Below are 21,312 nucleotides of genomic sequence, written 5' to 3'. Positions count from 1 at the left end.
GCGTTTGTTTCGATTTTGTTCAGATTCTGAATTTTCACGTAAAATGTTCGTCCCGCAAAAAAATCGTGATCTATATAAGTTCGCGAGCAAGAAATTGCGTGTCGTGCCACGACAACGATGCCGCAATATTAATACGCGCACGCAAGTTTATAGAGCCGCATGCACTTTTTAATATCGCGAACATTATTATGCGACTTTCCAACCTGTGAGAAACACGGGCGTCTCGACGATCCTGGTGACACGAATGAAACGCGATAGGAATTTATCTTCTGATAAACGTCCTGTCGTCGTTCTGTGATCTCTCGCCTCGCGTGATTGAGAACCTGACGTCGTTAAATGAAGCTCGTTATTTTCATCTCGTGGATCGATCTCTTCTCTTTTTACGGCGACAGGCGCGCCTATTGCACCATTGTTCGCGTATTAAATGTTGACCGCGTTTCTCGAATAATTGTACCTTTTCCCTAATACACCACGTTTACATTTACATTTTCCACGATAATATAATTTTTTTAGAAAAAGGTTCATTTTATCTTTTAACTGTAATGGGGGATTAAATTAGAGAAGCATAACCACTTGTATTATGCTCGGATCTCTAATATGTATATATGCATTGTTTAATTCTTTTTGCAAATTATTTCTATTATGAGCAAAAAAAGTAATTAATTGAATATAAAAAATAGATAGCCATTAGAAAAACAATAAAAATAAATTGCTTAAGCTTGAGCTTATTTAAACAATTATAATTTACTCGCTTTATTCCTTAATAAGACTTAATGACATTTTTCATGATAACTATAATGATTTATCTTTATTTGCTCTCAGAAGTAGTTACATTTTTAAAAATATAGGTTAATGATGATTACGTCTTGGAAAATAGAAGAGCGGTACCTCGATATCTCAGCGTCTGTCTTCGGGGGGAAATTTTGGTCGGCATGGTTCCGACAGTCATATAGAGTTATCTAGTATGCACATATTAGGCGGAACATGCATGCAGGAGCGAACTGCCTGTTCGGCGGTCGTACCGATCCCGAAATTCTGTTCTCCAGAGAATCGTAACTTGCAAAATAAAACTCCTCGGTGAAATACGCGTTCGAGAATCCTTTAAACTTCCGCCTCGTTCGTCGCGTCTTGAATTCTTCGAGGTACGAAGGAGTGACCTCGTTATTTTACTTCTAAAGATTAAACTGACATTATTTTAATTCGTTAAGTGAAATTATTACAGAAATGTTACACGCGAAAAGTTAAACGGGTTAAGCAATCTTAGCTAAAATGGGAAAAAAAGAGATCCCGCATGGTGCAGAGGCAGGAAATCGAGTCCGATTCGTCGTCAAGGTAAATCGATATTTTAGCGGGCACCGTATCTGTTCGCGTGCCAATTCGTCGTAAAGGTCTTCGTTGAGTTTCAGATAAACTCGACAGTATTGCTATCTTCGAATCACCGGAAAAATATTTTTCTCCATATGGTTGAAGCGCAGGTATTCTCGTTGCTATATCGATGTTGTGTCGAATAACGTGTTATCTACAAACAGTTATAACAATGTAAGATATAAAGTTATGCTGTTTTTTTTTCAGCATAGAACTTTTATGATATAGCCTGTCGAGTCTTATCTTTCTTAGGACCTAGTTGCAAAATATAAAATGCGAAAAGTTTATATTTTTATCAAGTTATGTGTTAAGTTTAAAAACAATTAAAAAATATACTGATACATATAGCGGTAATTTTGCTTTTATTTTCAACTTTATTTACGACAGACCCTTCGCGCCAACTTAATGTTTCATTGTAAGAACAAATATTGTACAGCAGGTTTCTGTATATTTCTTGTTTTTCTTGTTTACTACGCAGGAAGCGTCCATAAAAGTAACTTGTAAAGTACGGCGGTCTTTATCAGTCTAAAAAAATTCTCCCTGTAAACTCGTGCACATTCTGAGCATGTTTATCATCCTGTCGTGACCCAACCCATTCCATGTCATGGAACCAAGTGTCTATGGGAACACCTCGAGCATCTTATAACGATTAATCTTCTCAAGTTCTCGAACAATAATGAGAGTGTAACGGGAGTCTAAAGAGAGAGTAATGGCATTGCTAATCGCGAGTAAGATCGCCGTCCCGTTGAGACTGAGCGTCGCCATCAAAAGAAACTATCTCTTTCAATGTTATATATAAGCTATAATTAAAAATAGTAGGTATTATTTTTAAAGTTAGTATTTTTAGCAGAAATCTTTAGACTGTAATGTAATAGAAAGATACACTTTGCATAATATTAAGCTATTGTTTTTTATTTCTCACGGAAAATTCTCATGCGACTCAGAAAGTGTTTCCCTGTATCTCAAATCCTGTGTTTCACTTCATTTCAGTCGTTAGTTACCTGAAGACAGTTTCTTGCAAAAAGAGGAAAATTCTTAATTAATAATTGTCCTATCTGTTCGTGTCTCAGAACAGCGGAATCCACTTAATGCTTTACAGCTTAGCATATTAATTCTGCATTAATTTAAGATAACTTTTAATAAAATATGTAAAAATTGAACGTTAAATAAAATGGTTGTTATTTGTAACAATTGGTAACGATAACATATTAACAACTTTCAGAAAAAAAGCTAAAATAATATTTACTGTCTATTTTGGTGTATTGTAGTTAAAATAATATTAATAAGATTAATTAATCTTTAAATGATTAATTGTTGAACTTTTTGCGATAAAAAGAGAAAAATCTGTTCTACACAGCATCGAGATAGAGATTGCAAAAGCAGAAGAAAACGTGCATCAGAACAGGGAAGCTTATTCAGAATCCATTCAGTTCAGAAAGTTAATTAATTACCGCATGAAACTTTATGAATACCTAATGTTTGAAAAAGTTAGCGCACTATGTTCGCAATAAGCAAGTCACAAGTGATGCAACAAAGCTTTCCGCTGTGACACTAAATTACACCTGCTGCACAATAACAATTCCTATTTTAAGATATCGATACCCGGAGGGAAAAGTAACATCCCTGCTTGATATTCCCATTTAATCAGGTGCACGTCTTTCGGTTCGATTTTCGATACGCCGATTAAGAGACACGCACGAACAATGTACACGCCTTCAAGTGGGTGAACGTATGCAGACCAGAAAGTATAATTCGAAAGAAAAAAGAGGGTAGCCGACGATGGTGGCGACGAAGGTAGCTGTGGGAGGTTCTGCACGTGAGAGCATTGGCGGCGTGCCATAGAAACGGACTGACCCACTTTTAACGCGTAGATTGACCCGCCTGGCGCCATTTTAACTTCGAGCCGTCGAATAGTCGCCACCCTTGATCCCCAGTCTTTCCAGGTCGCCGCGCGAACGAATTGTTTAATCCTAAGAGAGGCCTGACATTTTCTGATAATTTTCAGTACGGTGCAATTAAGGAGAAAAAAGGTTGTGTATATAAATTATCAGTTTGAAAGTTCTCTCTAAAATTCTCACTCTTCGAGTTCGGTATATGCTTCGCGTTTTTAATTATAAAAGATATATTAATTCGCAGCCCTCATTTGATTCAATGCTATATAGGCACGATAAAGTCTTTAAGTTGCGACTATTGTAGTGGATAAAATTACCTCGGGAGAAACAGATTAATTTGTTTATTCGATTAAGAAAGGGTGAATCTGTATATTGCAGATAAAAGAAATACGAAAGAAAATCAATCTAAATCTGTGTAATTGAAGTTGTTACTGTGCACTAATCAAATTTCCGCGGTTGGCCAATCCGCGTGTAAACTTTCCAGAAGGTGCAGTCCGTGCTTGCAGTTCTATGCAATTTCCATGATCAATGAAATGGATATAAATATCGTGCACAACATTGTATCCCGAAAGCTTTACTATACTACTATTAAAATTCAAAAATAATCCAGATTGAGCAAGATAAAAATTGAAAATTTTTATGTACATATATCTGCAAACTACACGGAGAGAATTTTCTCTTAAAAGTTACACTGAAATCATGATAGTTGTGGGACAACATGTACCACCAAGAATTTTATGCGAGCTATTCTGATTAATATCTACCATAATAAAAAATATTCATATCTATTACATTAAAATATAAAATATGTTTAATTAATTTTACTAAAGTATATCTGGGAAATTTCAATAATTTTTCAAAATTTAGCAATTTGCTTGGTTTTATCATGTTGTTTGTAAAATGTCTTTTGTATATTAAAAAATTTCTTGATTGCCAAGTTGTCCCAAGTTTGTAGTAAATTTAAGGGTAAAATATAACAAAAAATTCTCCGTGTATAATTATTTTTTAGCGAACGAGCAGTTTGTATTATATATACCTATATTGAAGCGATTAAAGATTAAATAACGAGTTTTATAATTAGTAGCTCGAATTAATATTTAATTTATAACGCTTATTTCTATTTATATACCGTTTTACCACGATATTTAGCGATTGCATTTTTACGCGAAGGCGAGAAACACACTTTGTTTAACGTCGGTTTAACGTCTCTTAAGAAATTTATGACAGGGATGAAAGAGCTTGCCTCCTGGCGAGCTGGAATCATTTCGTTCCTTTTAACGACTCCCGAGGATTATAAAGCTTGCAGATATTTTTCCGAATCGGCACATATTATGTGAGAGAAGAGTCCTTCTCTGTTGAACGTCGTAGGGTGGAACTTATTGTTAGATGAGCCATTATTCATCGACAATACAGCAATCAGGCGTTTCTGAAAGAGGGACTAGTCAGCTTGCATTTTAACATACTACTAAAAATTGAGAAAGTGTATGGAGGAATTTTGCGAAACTCGCAATCTTTATATATTGTCAGTTTTATTGCATCCTTTACATGCGCATATCTATCTCTTTTTACGTGCACTTGAACATATGCGTATCTTGGGAAGATGTTTGCATGATTATCGCGTGAATTTTGCGCAAGATATCCTGTTTTTATCTTTCAACTTTTTGCGTAACAAAAGTTTCGACAAATTTGAGGTTTAAAAACAATCAGTATTGAAAAAAGCAAGAGAAAATTAAAAACTTTCATATACCTACCGACTGTCTTTAAAGCCAAATTAGAGAATCTACGAATCTTGATGTCAGGGGATCGATCATGCATCTTTTCCCCTAGGACGGAAACGTAAAAAGTGAAAAGTTTATCTCTTTCTATTCAACACCAATAGAAAGAGATAGTTACATGAAACTTTTCACGTTTCCGCTCTAGGGAAAAAGTTACATAATCGCTACCCAGATTTTAGAATAGGACTGTACTTTATAATTTTATATGCTGTGTAATTTTATGTATGTTTTAATATTTTATGCCTGCGTTCTTTTATTCCCATTGGAAGCTATTGGAAAAATAAAATATATAATAAACGTAACGTATATTATAGATTTTACCTTCCCAACAGCTTCCAATGTGAATAAACGAACGCAGGCTATGTACGTACATACATACTCTGATTTTTCAAATTGTATTCTACCACGTGTAAAAATATAAATCGAATTTTCTTCTGAATGCTGATACAAATTATTACGGATCATTTAAAGTGAGCTTAAGCTATATAATTACTTTTGAGAATAATACAAGATTGATTTCTTTTTAATGAAAATGCGAGATACGATCATTAGTAGTTATACATATATAGAAGTGCAATAAAAATATGTTCTGAAATGTCTCTTATTGTTTAACAATCATATTTTTTCAGACCTATCCCGTAGGGGCAAGAGCAAATTTGGCGATGACTGTCGGGTAGACATAGATTGCGGCTTCGATGGCTCTTATTGTGAACCGAAGAAGAAAAAGTGCGCTTGCAAGGAAGAATTTGAGGCTACGAACCATATCGACAAGTGCGGACACGGTAAGTTGCTTTCTGATATTCTGCACGTGGTGTTGCTTTACGTACGTACATATGAAATATATGAGAATCTCCAAGGGGAATCTCAATTCAGAGGGAGAAAATTGAAGTGGCTTTTCTTTCATGAAACTTTTAAGCTGCAATGTTATAAAATAGTGTCGCGTTTCAACATTATTAGTGACAGCATATAGTTCGAAAAGAACTAACTCTAAAATATTGTGTTAAGATATTAATGTAGCTATAGTTTATTAGCTTATATGCACAAAATGAAGTTCAGCAGACAAAAGAAATTCCATCCAGGAGGAGTGACCCAGCACGGCGCATATGTCAGTGCGATTAATTTCCATACGCGAATGCACTTGCTAGGTAAATGGGCCGGTGCTATCTCGATCGAGAATAATTCTATTTCCTTCTTGGCCAAGTTGCCACATCCAATAATTGCGATTTCGTACATGATATTGCATGGTAAACCGTGCGAATCTCGCAATCAAACAAGTCGATCCGATTATCGTTGCATGGGAGTGAACTATAATGCCGAAGCTCAAGAATGTTATTAGTATTTATTTACATAAGAAATAAATTACGTTAATGAATTCACCAAGAATTAAAAGAAAGGATTTTTAACGTGTTTAGCAGAGAAAGAAATGTTTAAAAGTTATCTAGTGTAAACACAATAACTTAGAATATAAAAAAATGTCTTGATATTCAGAATACACGATCGGAACTCATATCTTAAAGTATTTTTGAAATATTAGTTTTACAGCGCATTTAGAATTTCCCATTTACACTTCCATAACTCACGGCGAATGTATTCTGAAAATTATTTTAGCGGCGAATGTGAACGAGTCCTGTTTTTTCCACGAGCAATGCGAGGCGCGGGTGATCCAAACGGAATGTCGCGACGGCCGATGCATCTGTCTTTTCGAGAAGATCCCGGTGATCCAGGCGGACGGTGTAATAACCTGCGTAGGTAAGGAACGGAATTATCAAGAAATGAGGACATGACAGCTTTAATGAAAATCCTGTCGTGCCAACACGACTTTGACATGGTTCGGCGAGAATTGAAAGCGCCGGAATTAATGACGTCGTAGCTCTCCCACTTGCTCGATTCCGATATCCCTCGCACGCCAAGAATATCTTCCTTGATTAAAGAAATATGCAATTATTTAACTCAAGTTTATTGCTAAATATCTATTACGTTTTATAATATTAATTATGTTATTTTCATCGCTTTTACTTTTTAACAATAAGTATTTTCGAATAGGTATAAATCGAATAAGATTTAAGAATTCAAGTTTATTGTTTAAAATTACTAAAAGAAGAATGCTGAAATAACAAAGTTATCAGTGAATGACAGTTAACTATCGTAAATGATAAAGACATGTATTCTTTATACTCAATACACGCGCATTCTTCTTCTTTTAAGTTCGCCATTTTTTATGTATATATGTATATGTATATCGATAGTACGGTGCGCGTTTAACTCCTAATTCCTTTAGGGCATGTGGGATTTAATTTACGAGCGTCTAGTACCGCGGTCTCTGGTGCAAACCGACCGATTTGTTTTCAGCCGAGGTCAAAGAGTCAACCAGCCTCCGGTACATCGATCCGGCGATGATCGGCATTCTCGTTGCCATGGCACTGATGTTTGTCATCATCTGCGTCGTTCTTAGACTCTTCAGCAAGTAAGCGGATCAGTTTGATAAGCGTTACAAATAATTTTGTGCAATCAAAATAAAGCGTCGACAGACTTCAATTAAGTTTGCAATATCCTTTAAATAATAACGCAACCCAATTTCGATAAACCTCTTGCACGTCAGCCACAAATAATTAAAATGTTAATTCGAGTTTAATCGTAGGATGGAATTAAAATCGTATTCCGGTGACAACTTTAATTGAAGTTGTTCAAATTTCAATACTGATATGCATTTAATTCGGATGACTGTTGTTTTATTTGACAAATCGCAGTGTCGACATGTGTTCAATAAAATAAACGCATATAGCACCTAGAATAATTAAAATTTCTCAAAATATTGTTATATGCTATTGTGTATGTGTTTCTGCGGGAAATAATGCAGCATTGTTTTATGATTCCATTCATCACGGAGAAATGAGGTCGCACACAAAATGTTTTAGCGTTTACAAAATCAATCGATTTTACGAAACTTTTGCTCAATTATTCGTATATTCTGCTAATATTACATTTGCAGAATTTCTCATTTCTCGTGTAGAAAATACAATTATAACTACATATGTACAAAACTGTCTATTTTCAAAGCTGAAATAAAAATATTAACTCACAGAACATTTGTAAATCTCACAAGATAGAGAACACTCTAAGATATAATTGGAAAATTTCAAGATTCGCTGCATAAGCGTGCCAACTATATCATAAAAAGAATTTGATTAACTGTTGATAACAAACGGAAAAAGGAGCGATTAAATAAAAAATTCGTCGCGGACATCCGATTTGTTAATCATCTAGCACGATATGAAATTGCAGGGCCCGCTGGCGAGAGAACCGCACTATCTTTAATACACCCAACGCGCGACTGATGAATGTTTCGCTGCTGAGAGAGAACAAACTCTTACATGAGAGACGCGGTTCGAGGGCGAGCGTACGAGCTCCGTCGAGGCAACCCTCGATGGCGTCCTTGAGGGCCCACTCGCCGAACGCCTCGCAAGGTGCGAAACACTCTCACCACTCACAGCACAGAATGAGCCGTACGGGTTTTTCATTCACTTACTAAGCAAGCAACTTGTTATTCAAAGCCCTGTTGAAATAGAGCAAGCGACTCTCTTCTGTCTGTTTCGCGATATTTTCAGTGCAGCTTCGTGAAAATCGATGAATCCAACGGAAGATAGCTCTCATTATCCGCGAGTTGACTGACAATGAAGTGATTCACGAGTAAAACTTTTAATCTAATTCAAGACAAGAATTGATGTGAATAATTATATGAGAGACGTGGTTAAAATGTTTGTGCTATATAGTTTTATTTTTAATTTTTTTGTATCATATTGCGCATTCGTGTTATTGCCATGTTATATTTATATATATTCTCTCCTCGCTCAAAAACGTTTTATTCACTTACTCAAAGTGTCACATAATTGATCCATCACCAAAATGAAATAACGTTTCTCAAATCGCAGATTATTCTTGTTTGTCACATTTAATAAGAGATTTTAAGTTTATTTTCTATATTAACAATTGGTTTATTTTGATCATAATTTTTGATATGTCTACACACTACACAATTTACAATTACAATCAATAATGTGTGATAAAACTTCGTCACTATATCAAAGTTCTGTATTTTGTAATTAATAATTATATTAATTTTGTTACTTAAAAATTATTTGATATTAAAAGTCGATTTACATACCTTTTGTAAATCTTTCTTTTAATTACTGCCACTTTTTTTGTAAGTATTCATAGATTGATTATCAGCAAGCCGTGTTACAGCAATTTACATAGTAAATTCGTAATATACGCGAGAGCAAATTTGCATATTGTTTTCCCTCGACTTAATCAAGGGATTTTCTACCGCCGAAGGGATTAGGATTCCCCGAACACATTTTATAGATAATGATTGCGTGCCTCGCGTGTCGCGTAATTTAATTAGATTGTATAAGCATCACTACTCTGCCATACTCCATCTACGAGGATTTCGTTTGAAAGACAGGACTTGGAGTGCATCGATTTTCACAGGACTGCGTATGTATTATACATACAAGTATCCATATTTAAGAGTGACCGTTTATCTACCTGTCTACTCTTATGTAGAAGAGCTCTTTTTACGCTCCTTGGTACAGAATCTTCTTGTACTTTACGCATGTACAGTCGCCTGCCAAGAGGGTAGCTTGATCGAATCAAGGAATTATCCTTTTGCCAACATTAGAATCGTTGAATTTTCTATCCGGAGTAAGGGCCAAAGCACATATGACAGTCGTAGTCGTGGACGTAAATAACGCACAAGCTTTGGCGTATCCTGATCTGTCAGGTCGGGGACTATATACGACCGTCGTATATCGCTACGCCATGTTATGTGCTTTGACCCTAACATTTTTAACATTTTTTTCAATTAAATTAATTTTTAAAACATTATTACTTTTTAATTGTGACATTTGAATTATCATATTGTATAAATATGTTGTCATTTATTTTTTAAATTAAATTTATTTTGCGTTACGCGTAACCAGTAAATAACCATGAATAATATATTATTACGTTATTGTATCACGTTACTATATCTAATTATATTAAATATAATTTTTCATTCACACAATTTATTAATTTGATTCAAAGTTCAAGTTGGCACAGCGATGTACCTTGATTTATCGTTAAAATACACTTTCTAATTAACTCAACTCTCTTTGCAGTCAACATTTAAAGTAGTTATCCTCAAAGATCTCAACTGTGACTATCATTCTTGACTATTCTGTTGATCGAGGCGTTCTATTGTAAAAATTCTTCCGATGCGACATGGTTTCTTAAGTGGGCAAATCTAGTTTTTCTGACAACTTTATTTCCACATACTTGTCTTGCAAAAGTAAATAAAGTACAAGTACAAATATATCGAGATCGAGACTAAAGCGTTCATAATGTTATACGATCTAGTGTTATACAGCCCTATTGAGGACACGTCGCAACTTCAGTTTAGTAACTTGTGAGTTATACTAGAGAAAGTTTCTTGTAAACATAGTTTATATTGAAATTTGCGAATATAGTTGCTTGCTATAGTAAAATATCGTTGTTTGCATCTGCACGATAATTCGTTCATAGAGACATCTCATCGATAGATGAACTACATAGAGAAAACATTTTCATTAGAAAGAACGTAAATATGTAGCATCATGAGGGAATAGGAACATTCTGAAATTAAATAATTTAAAATTTTTTATCACATTGATTAACGTAAGAGAAATTGCAAAGGATTATTCCTTTTGATTTCGTTCATGCACAGTTATTGAAAAAGGTTCTCTTATTCCCTTTAATGAGAAGTAGAGAAGTGACATAATGCAATTTAGTATTGTTCAAATTTTGATTTGCGCAAAAATGCACTTACATTCGTGTGTTTACATTTTCGCACGCAGTTCATGAACACACTGAGGCAATCACTAAATTTATAATAATCTCATGAAACACTTATCGATTTAATCAAATGAAGAGATTAAAAGAGTCTTTTTTACCATAAAGATACTGAAGATTATCTACTTTTCAGATAGAGTTAGCTAGTTATATAATTAAAGTAATGTACTTTATGATATTAAACTTCTGTCAAATTTTTCATACGACTTTTCAATCGTGTACATAAATTACTACATTGAGAATAAATTGCTAGTTCTTGATTGCTCGGTATTAATATTATTTTAATCCTTAAATCAAAATATCGATTTCCGAACTTTGACAGTAACTTATAGCTCACAATTGTGGAATAAATGGGTTTATAATCATTTTTGGGGGAACTAATTAATAAAAATATCTGTATACATATATCTTGAAGAAGAAAAAGTGTACAAAGAAAGATAAAGCAGTTTTTGCTTATAGTACTTTTCGATTGTCAAGGCTCGAATTCTTTCGTTAGAAAAAAAAGATGTAGCGTGCTCATTATACGTGCCGTATACACAATACATACACACAATGCACAACACATACACGAGCACATTCAGATACATGCATTCACCGTTTGTGACGATTGACTACTTTGCTCTGACTAATGCATTTCTTCCGCGCAGGTCTTCATGCTTAAAGTTATTCTGGCTTTTCGTGTCGTGCTGCCGCGCTGTCGCGCCAAAGCACGCGATTCTTTAGCAAGAAAATCTCTGTCGCCAGGGTCACGCACAGGATCGCGACGTGGGAGCCACAACAGCAGCGGGAACGGTTCGGGCGCCTCGGTGAAATCTCCGACTAACAAATCTCCGAATCATACGAACAACGTCACCGATCCGGTCCAGGAGAACGTCACCGTCGAGATTCTCGACGCGAAGGCATAAGCTAGGACCGTCTTAGCACAAAACGATCCGATCGACAACACATTCCCGTTTGTCACTTACTTAGTCCCGCGTAGATTAACGCGCGGCACTACATCGTATAGATCGCCGTCCGTAAATAAATCTTCAACCCGCATATATAAATTGGCCCGCTTTGGTCTCCAAGTTTCCGTTCAGCGGCTGAGGAACGAAAATTTCACGTTCGATAATGCAAATATCATTGGTAAATACTTCGCCTAGATAAATCGCGACGAAATACCGACGACTCGAGCCTGACGTCGAGATCTCGACGAGGTCGAGGTATAAATTATCGGTAATTGGGATCGCCTAAGGACCTATTGCCGCTGCTTTAACAGTAGCAGGAGAACCACACCCGGTTAGATTAATTACGAGGAGTCTTTTCAGCGCGTCTCTCTTTTGATATAATTCGATAGTCCTCTACGTATCTAATATAGAATATAATTGAATGATGTTCATCAGAATATTGATTTTTCTTTAATTCTCTTATTTTACCGATGGGATGCTAAATCAGAAAGCCATCTCAGAAATAGAAAAGAAACATAAACATAGCTTATTACAAGGTAGACAAGTAAACTCTCAGTAATGGAATGCCTATATATTATGCTGTTTTTAGCAATAGCAGCTGTGACTAAAACTGAACGATTAGCGATCGTATGACTACATCAAGTAGTGAATTAATTTTTCGTATTAGCTCGACAAGATGTTAACGAGCTGTTTTGAGAACAGAGAATTGTTTAGTAAAAAAGCGATTCGGTACACATGATTCAATACACTTAAGTTGCGAAATATCGTAGAAGATATTTCGAGAGAGACTCTATTCGAGAAGAACGTTACTAAAAAGGAGAAAAAATAAATGGTGCGATAGTACTTGATGCTGAAAGAGATGAAAATTATCATATCTCTTGATACTGTGACAACATAATTCTATTGCTCGTCCGACTATTGATGCGGTTTCTCGCCCGTTCACTTCGTGGTAGCTGTTTCAATCGTTTGTGAAATCAAAGCGCGCCGATACCGTAACGTGACAATGCACAATTATTGCGGCGATGGACAATTATTGAAACACACCTGTAACGCGAACGCCTTTCGGACCAAGCGGTTTTAGCACCGCATTCGATCGTTTACCTGGAATGCATATAACGTATGGAACACACAATTGGTAACCATCGTACGCGATACACGCTCTCATATAGAATATCCCTCGAGGGATACATCGAGAAGAAACATATATGGTAATACAACACAGTCCGTTAAGGAAGTTATGATGAATAGCGATTGCAATTGACTAAATTGTCGGGTCACATATAGCAGCCAGTTCTCATTATTATTAAAAAATGAAGCAATGATAGTTTTCTTCGACTAATGTCGACCGGTCGGATTCTCACAGTATATAGATCACATTAGGGATTGAAGCGAGGACAAGTCATTCACAGTGTCGATGCGATGATCGGTACGATCAGATGCGCATGCCTTTTCCCTGAAAGTTTTTTTTCGGTGTGTGACGCGGCGGCGTCGAGACGCGGCAGAGCGACGATCGCGGGATCAATGATTAATCCTTTACATCGAGAGAGCGATGCTGCGACTCGATTGGCTCGCGACAAGCCAACGCGAAAGGGACCAGAAAGGAAAGCGCGATGCACGTTTTTGGAGGTGCGAAATTGAGGAGCGAGGTGCGTTGCCGAATTCGCTGAGACGGTGCCATCACGCGGCGGTGATTAAGAATGTATCTGACGAATATTAAGCCACATACAATCAAAAGCGTAGCATTGAATAATAATAATTGTATCAATTAAATAGAATTAATCAGAGCACGAGTAGACATTTCCTCGAGATGCGCACAGATTTCTCATAGACCGAGAAGAAAGAGAATGTTTGCGAATAAGAATTTTCCCTTACAATTAGAGAAACGTCTTAAAATTCAAAAGTTTTTCTTACTTTTCTGTCTCTTTCTATTTTAGAGAGTTTATTGTAATATCTACATTAAATGACAGATAAAACTAAGATACATTAGGAAAAAAAAGAATTCCTTTTAAAGAAGTGTATATTTTATTTTTTTGCAAGATATATACTATGTATTATTAGAGAAATCAAAGAAATTGCAAGATTCAGAAAGCTCTAAGGATTTTTAGAAAAACTTTATTTGAGGAATGTTATTCAAATTTTCCACCTCTTTTGAAAACCTGTAGGTTGCCGTTTTACGGCGCCCGATAGAAATCCGTATGAGGCACTACGTGCATTTCTATATCGAGTTCAACGGCGAAGGAAAATCGTAGAATGACCAATAGACACATATATTTCTATAGTTTGTTTCATATATGTATTGCGATGACGTTTGACGTCTAGAATCAATATTCACCCGACAGAATCGTCTCTTTTCGCAGCCAAAAATTTATCGCTAACGCCGAGCTCGACAGAAATTAAATATGACCGGAATTCGAAGTCCGACATTCGTATATTGATAATAAATTTGATTCATTGAACAGGCAGATGAAAATGTACATCGAGCTCGACGTAACATCGGCAACGACTAGTGCTCGGAAATTTACGGCTTTCTCCTCATTGGTGACAAGAAGCAAGAGAAAGAGGGGTTGAAGTGATAAAGAATATATATCTATTAAAAAATATAATTCTTTAAAGAAAGAGGCATTAAAAAATAAATCTAGTTTGTAGCGGTCCAAAGAGTACGCATATAATCCACAAGAAATTGTAAGATTTAGAGTAAGTATTTTAGGATCGTATGGGAACGTTGCTAATTATTAAGCTTTGCCGTTCATTATCGCTTTTTTCCTCCTACAACTCCTCTCTTCTCTGCGATATGCGTCTCAAATCTTGTCAGATTTTGCTCACGCGACATATCTCGATCGCTAGAAAAATGCTTTTAGCTTGCTTCGTTGGAAAAAAAAATATAACAATATTGTATCATTGGTGAATGTTGCGTGTGCACTTGTCAAGAGTTTAACGGAAATTCGTTAAACTCTTATGTCCGGTGTTAGGTGGAAAAGAATCTCTTTGTGTAGAGTGACCAAAAAAAAGCGCGATATTATATACAAGTTTCGACACACAAAACACGCGACTTTATACGAATATCTTATTGTTAATCGCACAAGAGTACATCTCGGTATCTCGAAAGCTTGCAATGTCCGTATGCGATAGAATTGTGAGGGCAGACGAGCAATCGTAGCCCAGTACGATTGTATCTCAACAATTTAGTGCCTGCGCTGTCGCGTTTCTAAAGATAGATCTAAATTTATCGACCATTTATTACGAGTACAGAATATATAAAACATAAACACATATATATATAAATAAAAAAAAATATATATATATACATTTACATGCATACATACGTATTGTGCGAGAAAGAATCTATAAAATATATTGATAAATGCGTGAATACACGATTATTTATGAAAGCTTGGCACTATCTGCACTATCTGTAGATTACTTCTGTAACGCCTAGCGATTGTCTCCACTCTGTGATCCGTGTGCAATAGCGTAGCTGCGATTATCCTCGCGAGCATTATCGTGATTACATTGTTATCGTCACTATTACTGTCACTACTATTATTACTGTTATTATTATTATTATATCATCATTATAGTTGCTGTCGCTGTAATTGTCGCTCGTACGAGGAGCGTCGAGCAAAACGACTCGCTTAGGATATTACCCGCCCCGCACCTGACATCGTCCGCGTTTAAATTCGTCACTACCGTGACACGCATCCTACGACCATCCGGTGGATTCGCATCCGCGCGCGGATCGAAGAGCAAGCATTATTATCACCGATATCACCGATAGTACTTTTCACGCAGCGATGAGGCCGAGGCACCGTCGCCGCGGGACTCACTATAAGGGATAATGCGTGCGTGCGCGTGTATGTGTACGTGAGATGGCCAGAATATAATAGATAACGGCCAGAATATAATCGTATTTGCAGATAAGAATCTAGCGCGTAAGATTGGGTGATTTTAGCCGATCGAATCATTGAAGTCACCGTCGAGAAATCGGAACGATCCAGAAACGAAATTCGGGGAAGGTTTCCGTTCCAGGATCGCGCGATTTCGGGACACGACATTCTTCTTCTAGACTCTACAGTATTTATAAAGTCTAAAACGCGAGAGTTAATGAGCACACTTATATACACACGATCCATCGATCGCGCAAAATGATCTGCACGAAATCTGGGTGGATTTTTCGAGCTTCAGGATAATTATCTATATAGGGTAGTTGAGAGACGCTTCGACGATGCGGATATATTATATGATATTCTAAGTATACTTTAAATCCGATATCACTTATCAAGAGTATATTCGCGAGCAAGTTCGCGCACAGACCTTTTTCTCCGCCCTTAAACAAAAGAAAGAAACGAAGAAAAGGATGAAAAAAAAAGAGAGGGAGCAAAATGGAACAAGCAGAGTGCCTATTCTTTATCACTCGAAGACGCTCGCTCACTTTTGTAAGTCTCTAATTCTAACAAGTAAGGGATTAAGTAACACTTTTTGCACACTTTACTCTACTAGAAGCTCGGTGGTAAAAGTAAAACACTTTCTAATACTAGATACTTTGTAACGTCGTAAGTTTAAGATTTTCCTTACTGTTTGACGGATCGATTTGTTCGATGATAAACGAATAATATGTACGAATATTACGTTATTGAATAATATGTAATTACGACGTTCTTTTGTCAGAACTATAATTTCGTTTTATACACAGTGTATCTCACATACCTATAAGCAGGTAGTTTCGATTTTAGTCATCGGCTCCCAAGCATTATTATTCGCTGAACAATTTGTAGACGGGAGAATAGGCTCTAGCGAGTTCATAGCATGCATCTAAAAAGTTTTTTTGCATCGCGCATTATCGCGTGCCAAACCGATTCACTGCGCTAACATTAATCGACGGATTCGTAACTGCTGAGGCAGTCACGCGATCTTTTCAACGACCAAATTAATCGCAATGATGACTGTAGATTAGAACGGTCGAGATTTTTTTGATATCGTAACGAGGAATAAATGATGGGTGTGAATAATACAAAGAGGAACGACGCCGTGATCCAAATATGGGGAAGTGTTTGGATCATCGTCCGTTCCCTAAAAAAAAAAAAATATTTCACAAAAAGGGTCAAACGCGAAAAAAATTTCAAACTATATGCAAATAACCTGCTATTGCTAATTGACCAATACATAGTCGCGATTAGGGAAAGGCCATCGACTATCATAGAAAAGATAACGTATTAGGTTCTAACTAAATAGGGCTATAGGGCATGCAAAATTTGCAGAATTTCAGAATAACATCTCCCTATTTGATATTGATTAGTTTCGATCTAGTATCTCACGAATATGCGTTTAGAGATCACCATGTCCCAAAATTACGATCACCGTCAATGATTCCCGTTCTACGAGGAAACGGCGATGGATAATCAATGCATTTGGTACAAATGACGATTATTTCAACGATGAATATGCGAGCGCGATCGTATTTTTTAACGACAACCCTCGAGTACAATGCGAGTAATTTAAATTATAATTTACCTAACGGATTTTTTAGTATCTTCGAACTCAGCACGAATATTGTTACCCAAAACCGTACTTCTACTTTACACAGTAAACGTTAATTGTCGCGCGATATATATTATATCTTATAAGACGACGAAGTAAGTTGTTTCTTCTTATATGTAACCAGCGATAAGATTTAATCTAAGCGCTAAAACTGCTTGCTTTCAAGAGACTATGCGGTATATGGTATTAATACTCTATTATTAATTAAGCTTTTGCGGATTGCTAAAGTTCATCATATTATATATATCGTAAACTTTATGCTTGCATTTATTATTATCCACGAGATAGATAGAACCATTTCTGTCTGTCTTACCGTTGCTCGAGTAGCAGATCGTCAACGGTACTCACGACACATTGTGATCTGATCATAGAGTATAAATTTTCAATAATACGCGTTTAAAATGACAAAAAGAAAAGAAAAAAATATATATAATACATATATATTGTTTTTGCATACATATATGCAATTAAATATATATCATATGTAATATTTAATATATATTTAATTGCATCGATGATGCGTAGATCTTTAATCTAAGCGTAAATGCTGATTTATGTGACGAGTAAGTCTATGAATAAGTTCTATACTATAACTAATTACATTAATAATCTAAGGATATCTACGTAGTGATGGTTTTTAGACAGCAACTGAAATCCCAAGGAACTCTCTGTTGAAATCGCATTGTAGGTATCATCGAAAAATTGGTACCAGAGATAATTTGAAAGCGCGTCAAGCGCGATAGCGTCGATAGTATGTTTAGAAGACACGGTATGAGATTGGGTGCGGGTGAAATATACGCGAGTCCCTCTTTCTCCAATTTTCAGTATTTTATAAAGTCCGGTATGTGCAAAAATGAAGATGGATATCGTCAAATTACGTGATCTACGTCGTAATTACCTGTACTAACTTTATTATAGCGGCTTAGCGTACTTCGTAATCTTTATATCATACTTTTCATATTATATAGCTTACGACGATCAATAATTATAATCTAATATACCAAAAATGTATCTAAAACTCAATTATATTCTGATTCTTCAAATTCGTTTTAATAAAATCTTAATACACTATACAAGTCATATTGATTTAATCTTCCTCTTTACCGTTTCATTAGTCGCCCAGCAAAAGTGACAAGAAATCATGAGATGTAAAAAATAGAAAATCTAGTTATAAAATTTAATCAGAAGGATAATAGATACTAATTATAATAAATAATAAAACGCTTTAATTTGCTTTTTTCAAATAAAAAAATACATATTTAATTACGAGTTTCAATATTCTTTGAATCGACTTTGTGTAACGCACCCACGTCTCTTTAGTTTATAGCAGAACTCATTTACAATAAACGAGGGAAGGAATGCATTAAATGTAAATTGATTAATAAAAAACTTATCACTTTATACAAATAATTATTTTGTTAAAAAAGATAGAGTAATATTTACAAAATTATTAGATACATCAAACCTTTTATTTATACGAATTCTTTGCTCGCCAGTCGAGAAACTCGTCGAACTCGGCTTCGTCACCGCTTGATGCATCATCATCGATATTTTCTTGCTTTCTATCAGTACCTTGTACTTGTTCCATACGTTTTGCGATATCCATTACCCTTTTATAGAAATTAATTTACAAATTAATTTATATTTTCTGATACTTTACACATATATTTAAAATATTTTTCAAATATAAATTATATTGAAAATATACTTACCTAGACCAATGTCTAATTTGTTCCTCAATTTCATCCAACTGTCTTTCTGTTGTTGCTTCTTCCTGATCGTCAGCTATAATTTGTGCAGATTGCGCAGTCTCTTCCTTAATTTCTTTTTGAAATTTCTCCCATTCCTCTTCAATGGGATCTTTGTATTCAACGTTACGAACCTGAAAAAGGAAAATTAAATATAAAAAAATAAAGCACAAACATTTTAATTTTGAGATAAATTCAAATACGTTGCTGTACTTTAATAAGCACAATGCTTGGTGTGATAATTTTTCTAAATTGTACTTTAATACCTTTTTTATTTTCGTTAGTGTTATATTTAAATTTTGTATTTAAAATTTGTCATATACATTTTTGTCTTTCATATTAATGTAAATTTCAACATCTATTGCTACGCTATGGCAATCTTACCTTAGCATCCATCACTGGATCATCAAAAAATCCTTCTGGAAGAATAGCTGGATTCGTATCCTTTACTTTATCTTTATCTTTTTCTTCCTCTTCTGTATGTTGCACATCCACAGTATTAACTGCGGAATCTCTATCTTTGCTCTCCAACTTTTGCGTTGGAACAGGTGCACCGTTAACTTGCTTTGAATTATCATCAAAAAAATCTGCTGGTAAACTTGACTTGACCTGTACTACTGGCTGGCTAGAGTTTTTCAATATTCCTTTTATCTTTTTACTTGCGGAAGTATCTTGAGATGGAGAATGAGGTCTTTTAAACGTTTGAACATTAGGCGTCTTTACAGTGCTTTCCGTTTCTAGTTTAGTCTTTTTTGCTAACGCGACATTATCCTTGTGCACCTTGGAATTCAAGTGAACAGGCCAAACTGTTTCATTCCGTACAACTGTCTTGCATAAAATGCACATAAGCTGTCCTGAATCTGTATACGTGTTTATCAGTTAAGGATGCCTTCAAGCAATAACCAGTAATAAACGATACAATTTGTAACAATAAAATAAGTAACATATGTCAATGCGTTTTGCTTTATAATTGTATTACTTTAATTTTATTGATCATATATGTTCATACCTGTTAAAGTGCTATGATGCGCTACAGTCAGGTTTTGAAAATTCAGTAAATAAAATGTAAAATAAAATCTTTTACAAGAGCATTGTACAATAGGAACGTCTAACAATGCATTTTTGTCAATTTTTCAACATAATATGTTAATATGATCAGTTTGAAGTGTAAGAAACGTATGTTAACCTCAAATTGCGCTACAGGATTATAAAAAGGATATTTTGCCAACGGCGAGTCGATCTTCTTAACAGTACCGAGTTTCTTCTTGTGTTCACTCATCGCCTTACGCAGATCGTCCTGCGTCAGTTTCCTTTTTAAGGACATTTTCACTCTATTAAATCACCACACACAACGCGAGACACAACGAATAATTTATAGGTTATGTTTTGATTCCGTTTCGTGTCACTATCGTCACTATAGAAGCTATACTGTAGTCCCTTGCCCTTGACTAAAAAGTATTACAAATATTCATTCTGATATATTCAATTATTCTTACATAGTTTTCTTTATTCGTGAATATTAATAAATTAAATTTAAACGATCGATGTTCATCAACCAACAATAAGTAAACAAAGAGTGACCAAACGGATAACATTTTTTCAAAATTATTAATAAAATTCAGATTGCATGAATAAATGGAATGTAGCAAAATTTTTAACAATTTTCCATCGAAGCTGATTTGTAAATTTTTGTATTGTATAAATCAATGCCACAATAATGCGCTATGCTAACACATGAATTATTTTAGAACTTGGCGTGATTATATATGCTTATATTCTCGTGGCAGAAAAATAATATTGTTCATGAAATTTGTTTTCTTTATGTTTTATGCATTTCGAAATATGTTGTAGAGTCGGATTTTACAATTTGACTTTTTTTATCTTTCCCAAAAAATTATAATAAACAAAAATATTAACTTGTGATCAGTTTCGCTTTGTTTGCCAATTAATAAAATTTTTATATTAATCTTTTTTTTCAAAAAATTTTTTTAATAACGCATTGGAGTACAGCTAACTCAAATATCACAATTATATCATAATTATAAAATATAATCTACAATCATTAGGATTGTGCTCTCTCTATTGAATCTCCTCTTATTCTTTAGATAGTCAAATTTATCGAAAATATGTTTTGCAAAGTGTCTGCTACAAATCTTGTCAGCAGAAATATAATAGAATAACA

General features: G+C 35.1%; 2 protein-coding genes across 4 annotated transcripts in view; one reads left to right on the top strand and one right to left on the bottom strand.

Moving 5' to 3' along the window:
* LOC112460737 overlaps positions 1 to 18,462 on the top strand; it is a 32,676-nt gene extending 14,214 nt beyond the window's left edge. Inside the window, exons 2-6 of one of the 3 annotated variants that reach the window (XM_025025555.1) lie at positions 5,662 to 5,814; positions 6,641 to 6,781; positions 7,382 to 7,496; positions 8,315 to 8,496; positions 11,645 to 18,462. In XM_025025555.1, coding sequence (XP_024881323.1) covers positions 5,662 to 5,814; positions 6,641 to 6,781; positions 7,382 to 7,496; positions 8,315 to 8,496; positions 11,645 to 11,805 — 752 coding nt within the window. In that variant the 3' untranslated portion in view covers positions 11,806 to 18,462. The other 2 variants (XM_025025568.1, XM_025025559.1) reach the window with 2 other exon arrangements.
* Positions 18,463 to 18,625: 163 nt separating this feature from the next.
* LOC112460631 (zinc finger protein 830) lies at positions 18,626 to 20,582 on the bottom strand. The gene is made up of 4 exons (XM_025025419.1): positions 20,351 to 20,582; positions 19,515 to 19,998; positions 19,095 to 19,264; positions 18,626 to 18,992 (listed from the first exon to the last, which is right to left on the bottom strand). Exons 1-4 carry the CDS (start codon positions 20,452 to 20,454, stop codon positions 18,851 to 18,853), a joined length of 900 nt encoding a protein of 299 aa, XP_024881187.1. The 5' UTR covers positions 20,455 to 20,582; the 3' UTR covers positions 18,626 to 18,850.
* Between the last annotated feature and the right edge of the window lie 730 nt (positions 20,583 to 21,312).

Source organism: Temnothorax curvispinosus, unplaced genomic scaffold (genome assembly GCF_003070985.1).
Source record: "Temnothorax curvispinosus isolate PA1 unplaced genomic scaffold, ASM307098v1 QBEX01001170.1, whole genome shotgun sequence".
NCBI classification, from domain to species: domain Eukaryota; kingdom Metazoa; phylum Arthropoda; class Insecta; order Hymenoptera; family Formicidae; genus Temnothorax; species Temnothorax curvispinosus.
Note: the sequence above shows the minus strand (reverse complement) of the source record. Positions and strands in the feature narration are given on the sequence as shown.

Coding starts and splice junctions, on each gene's coding strand:
- LOC112460631 (XM_025025419.1), bottom strand. CDS start 20,454: ATGTCCTTAAAAAGGAAACTGACGCAGGACGATCTGCGTAAGGCGATG. Junction 19,999..20,350: donor ATCGACTCGCCGTTGGCAAA/ATATCCTTTTTA, acceptor ACTGATAAACAC/GTATACAGATTCAGGACAGC. Junction 19,265..19,514: donor ATCCAGTGATGGATGCTAAG/GTAAGATTGCCA, acceptor TTCCTTTTTCAG/GTTCGTAACGTTGAATACAA.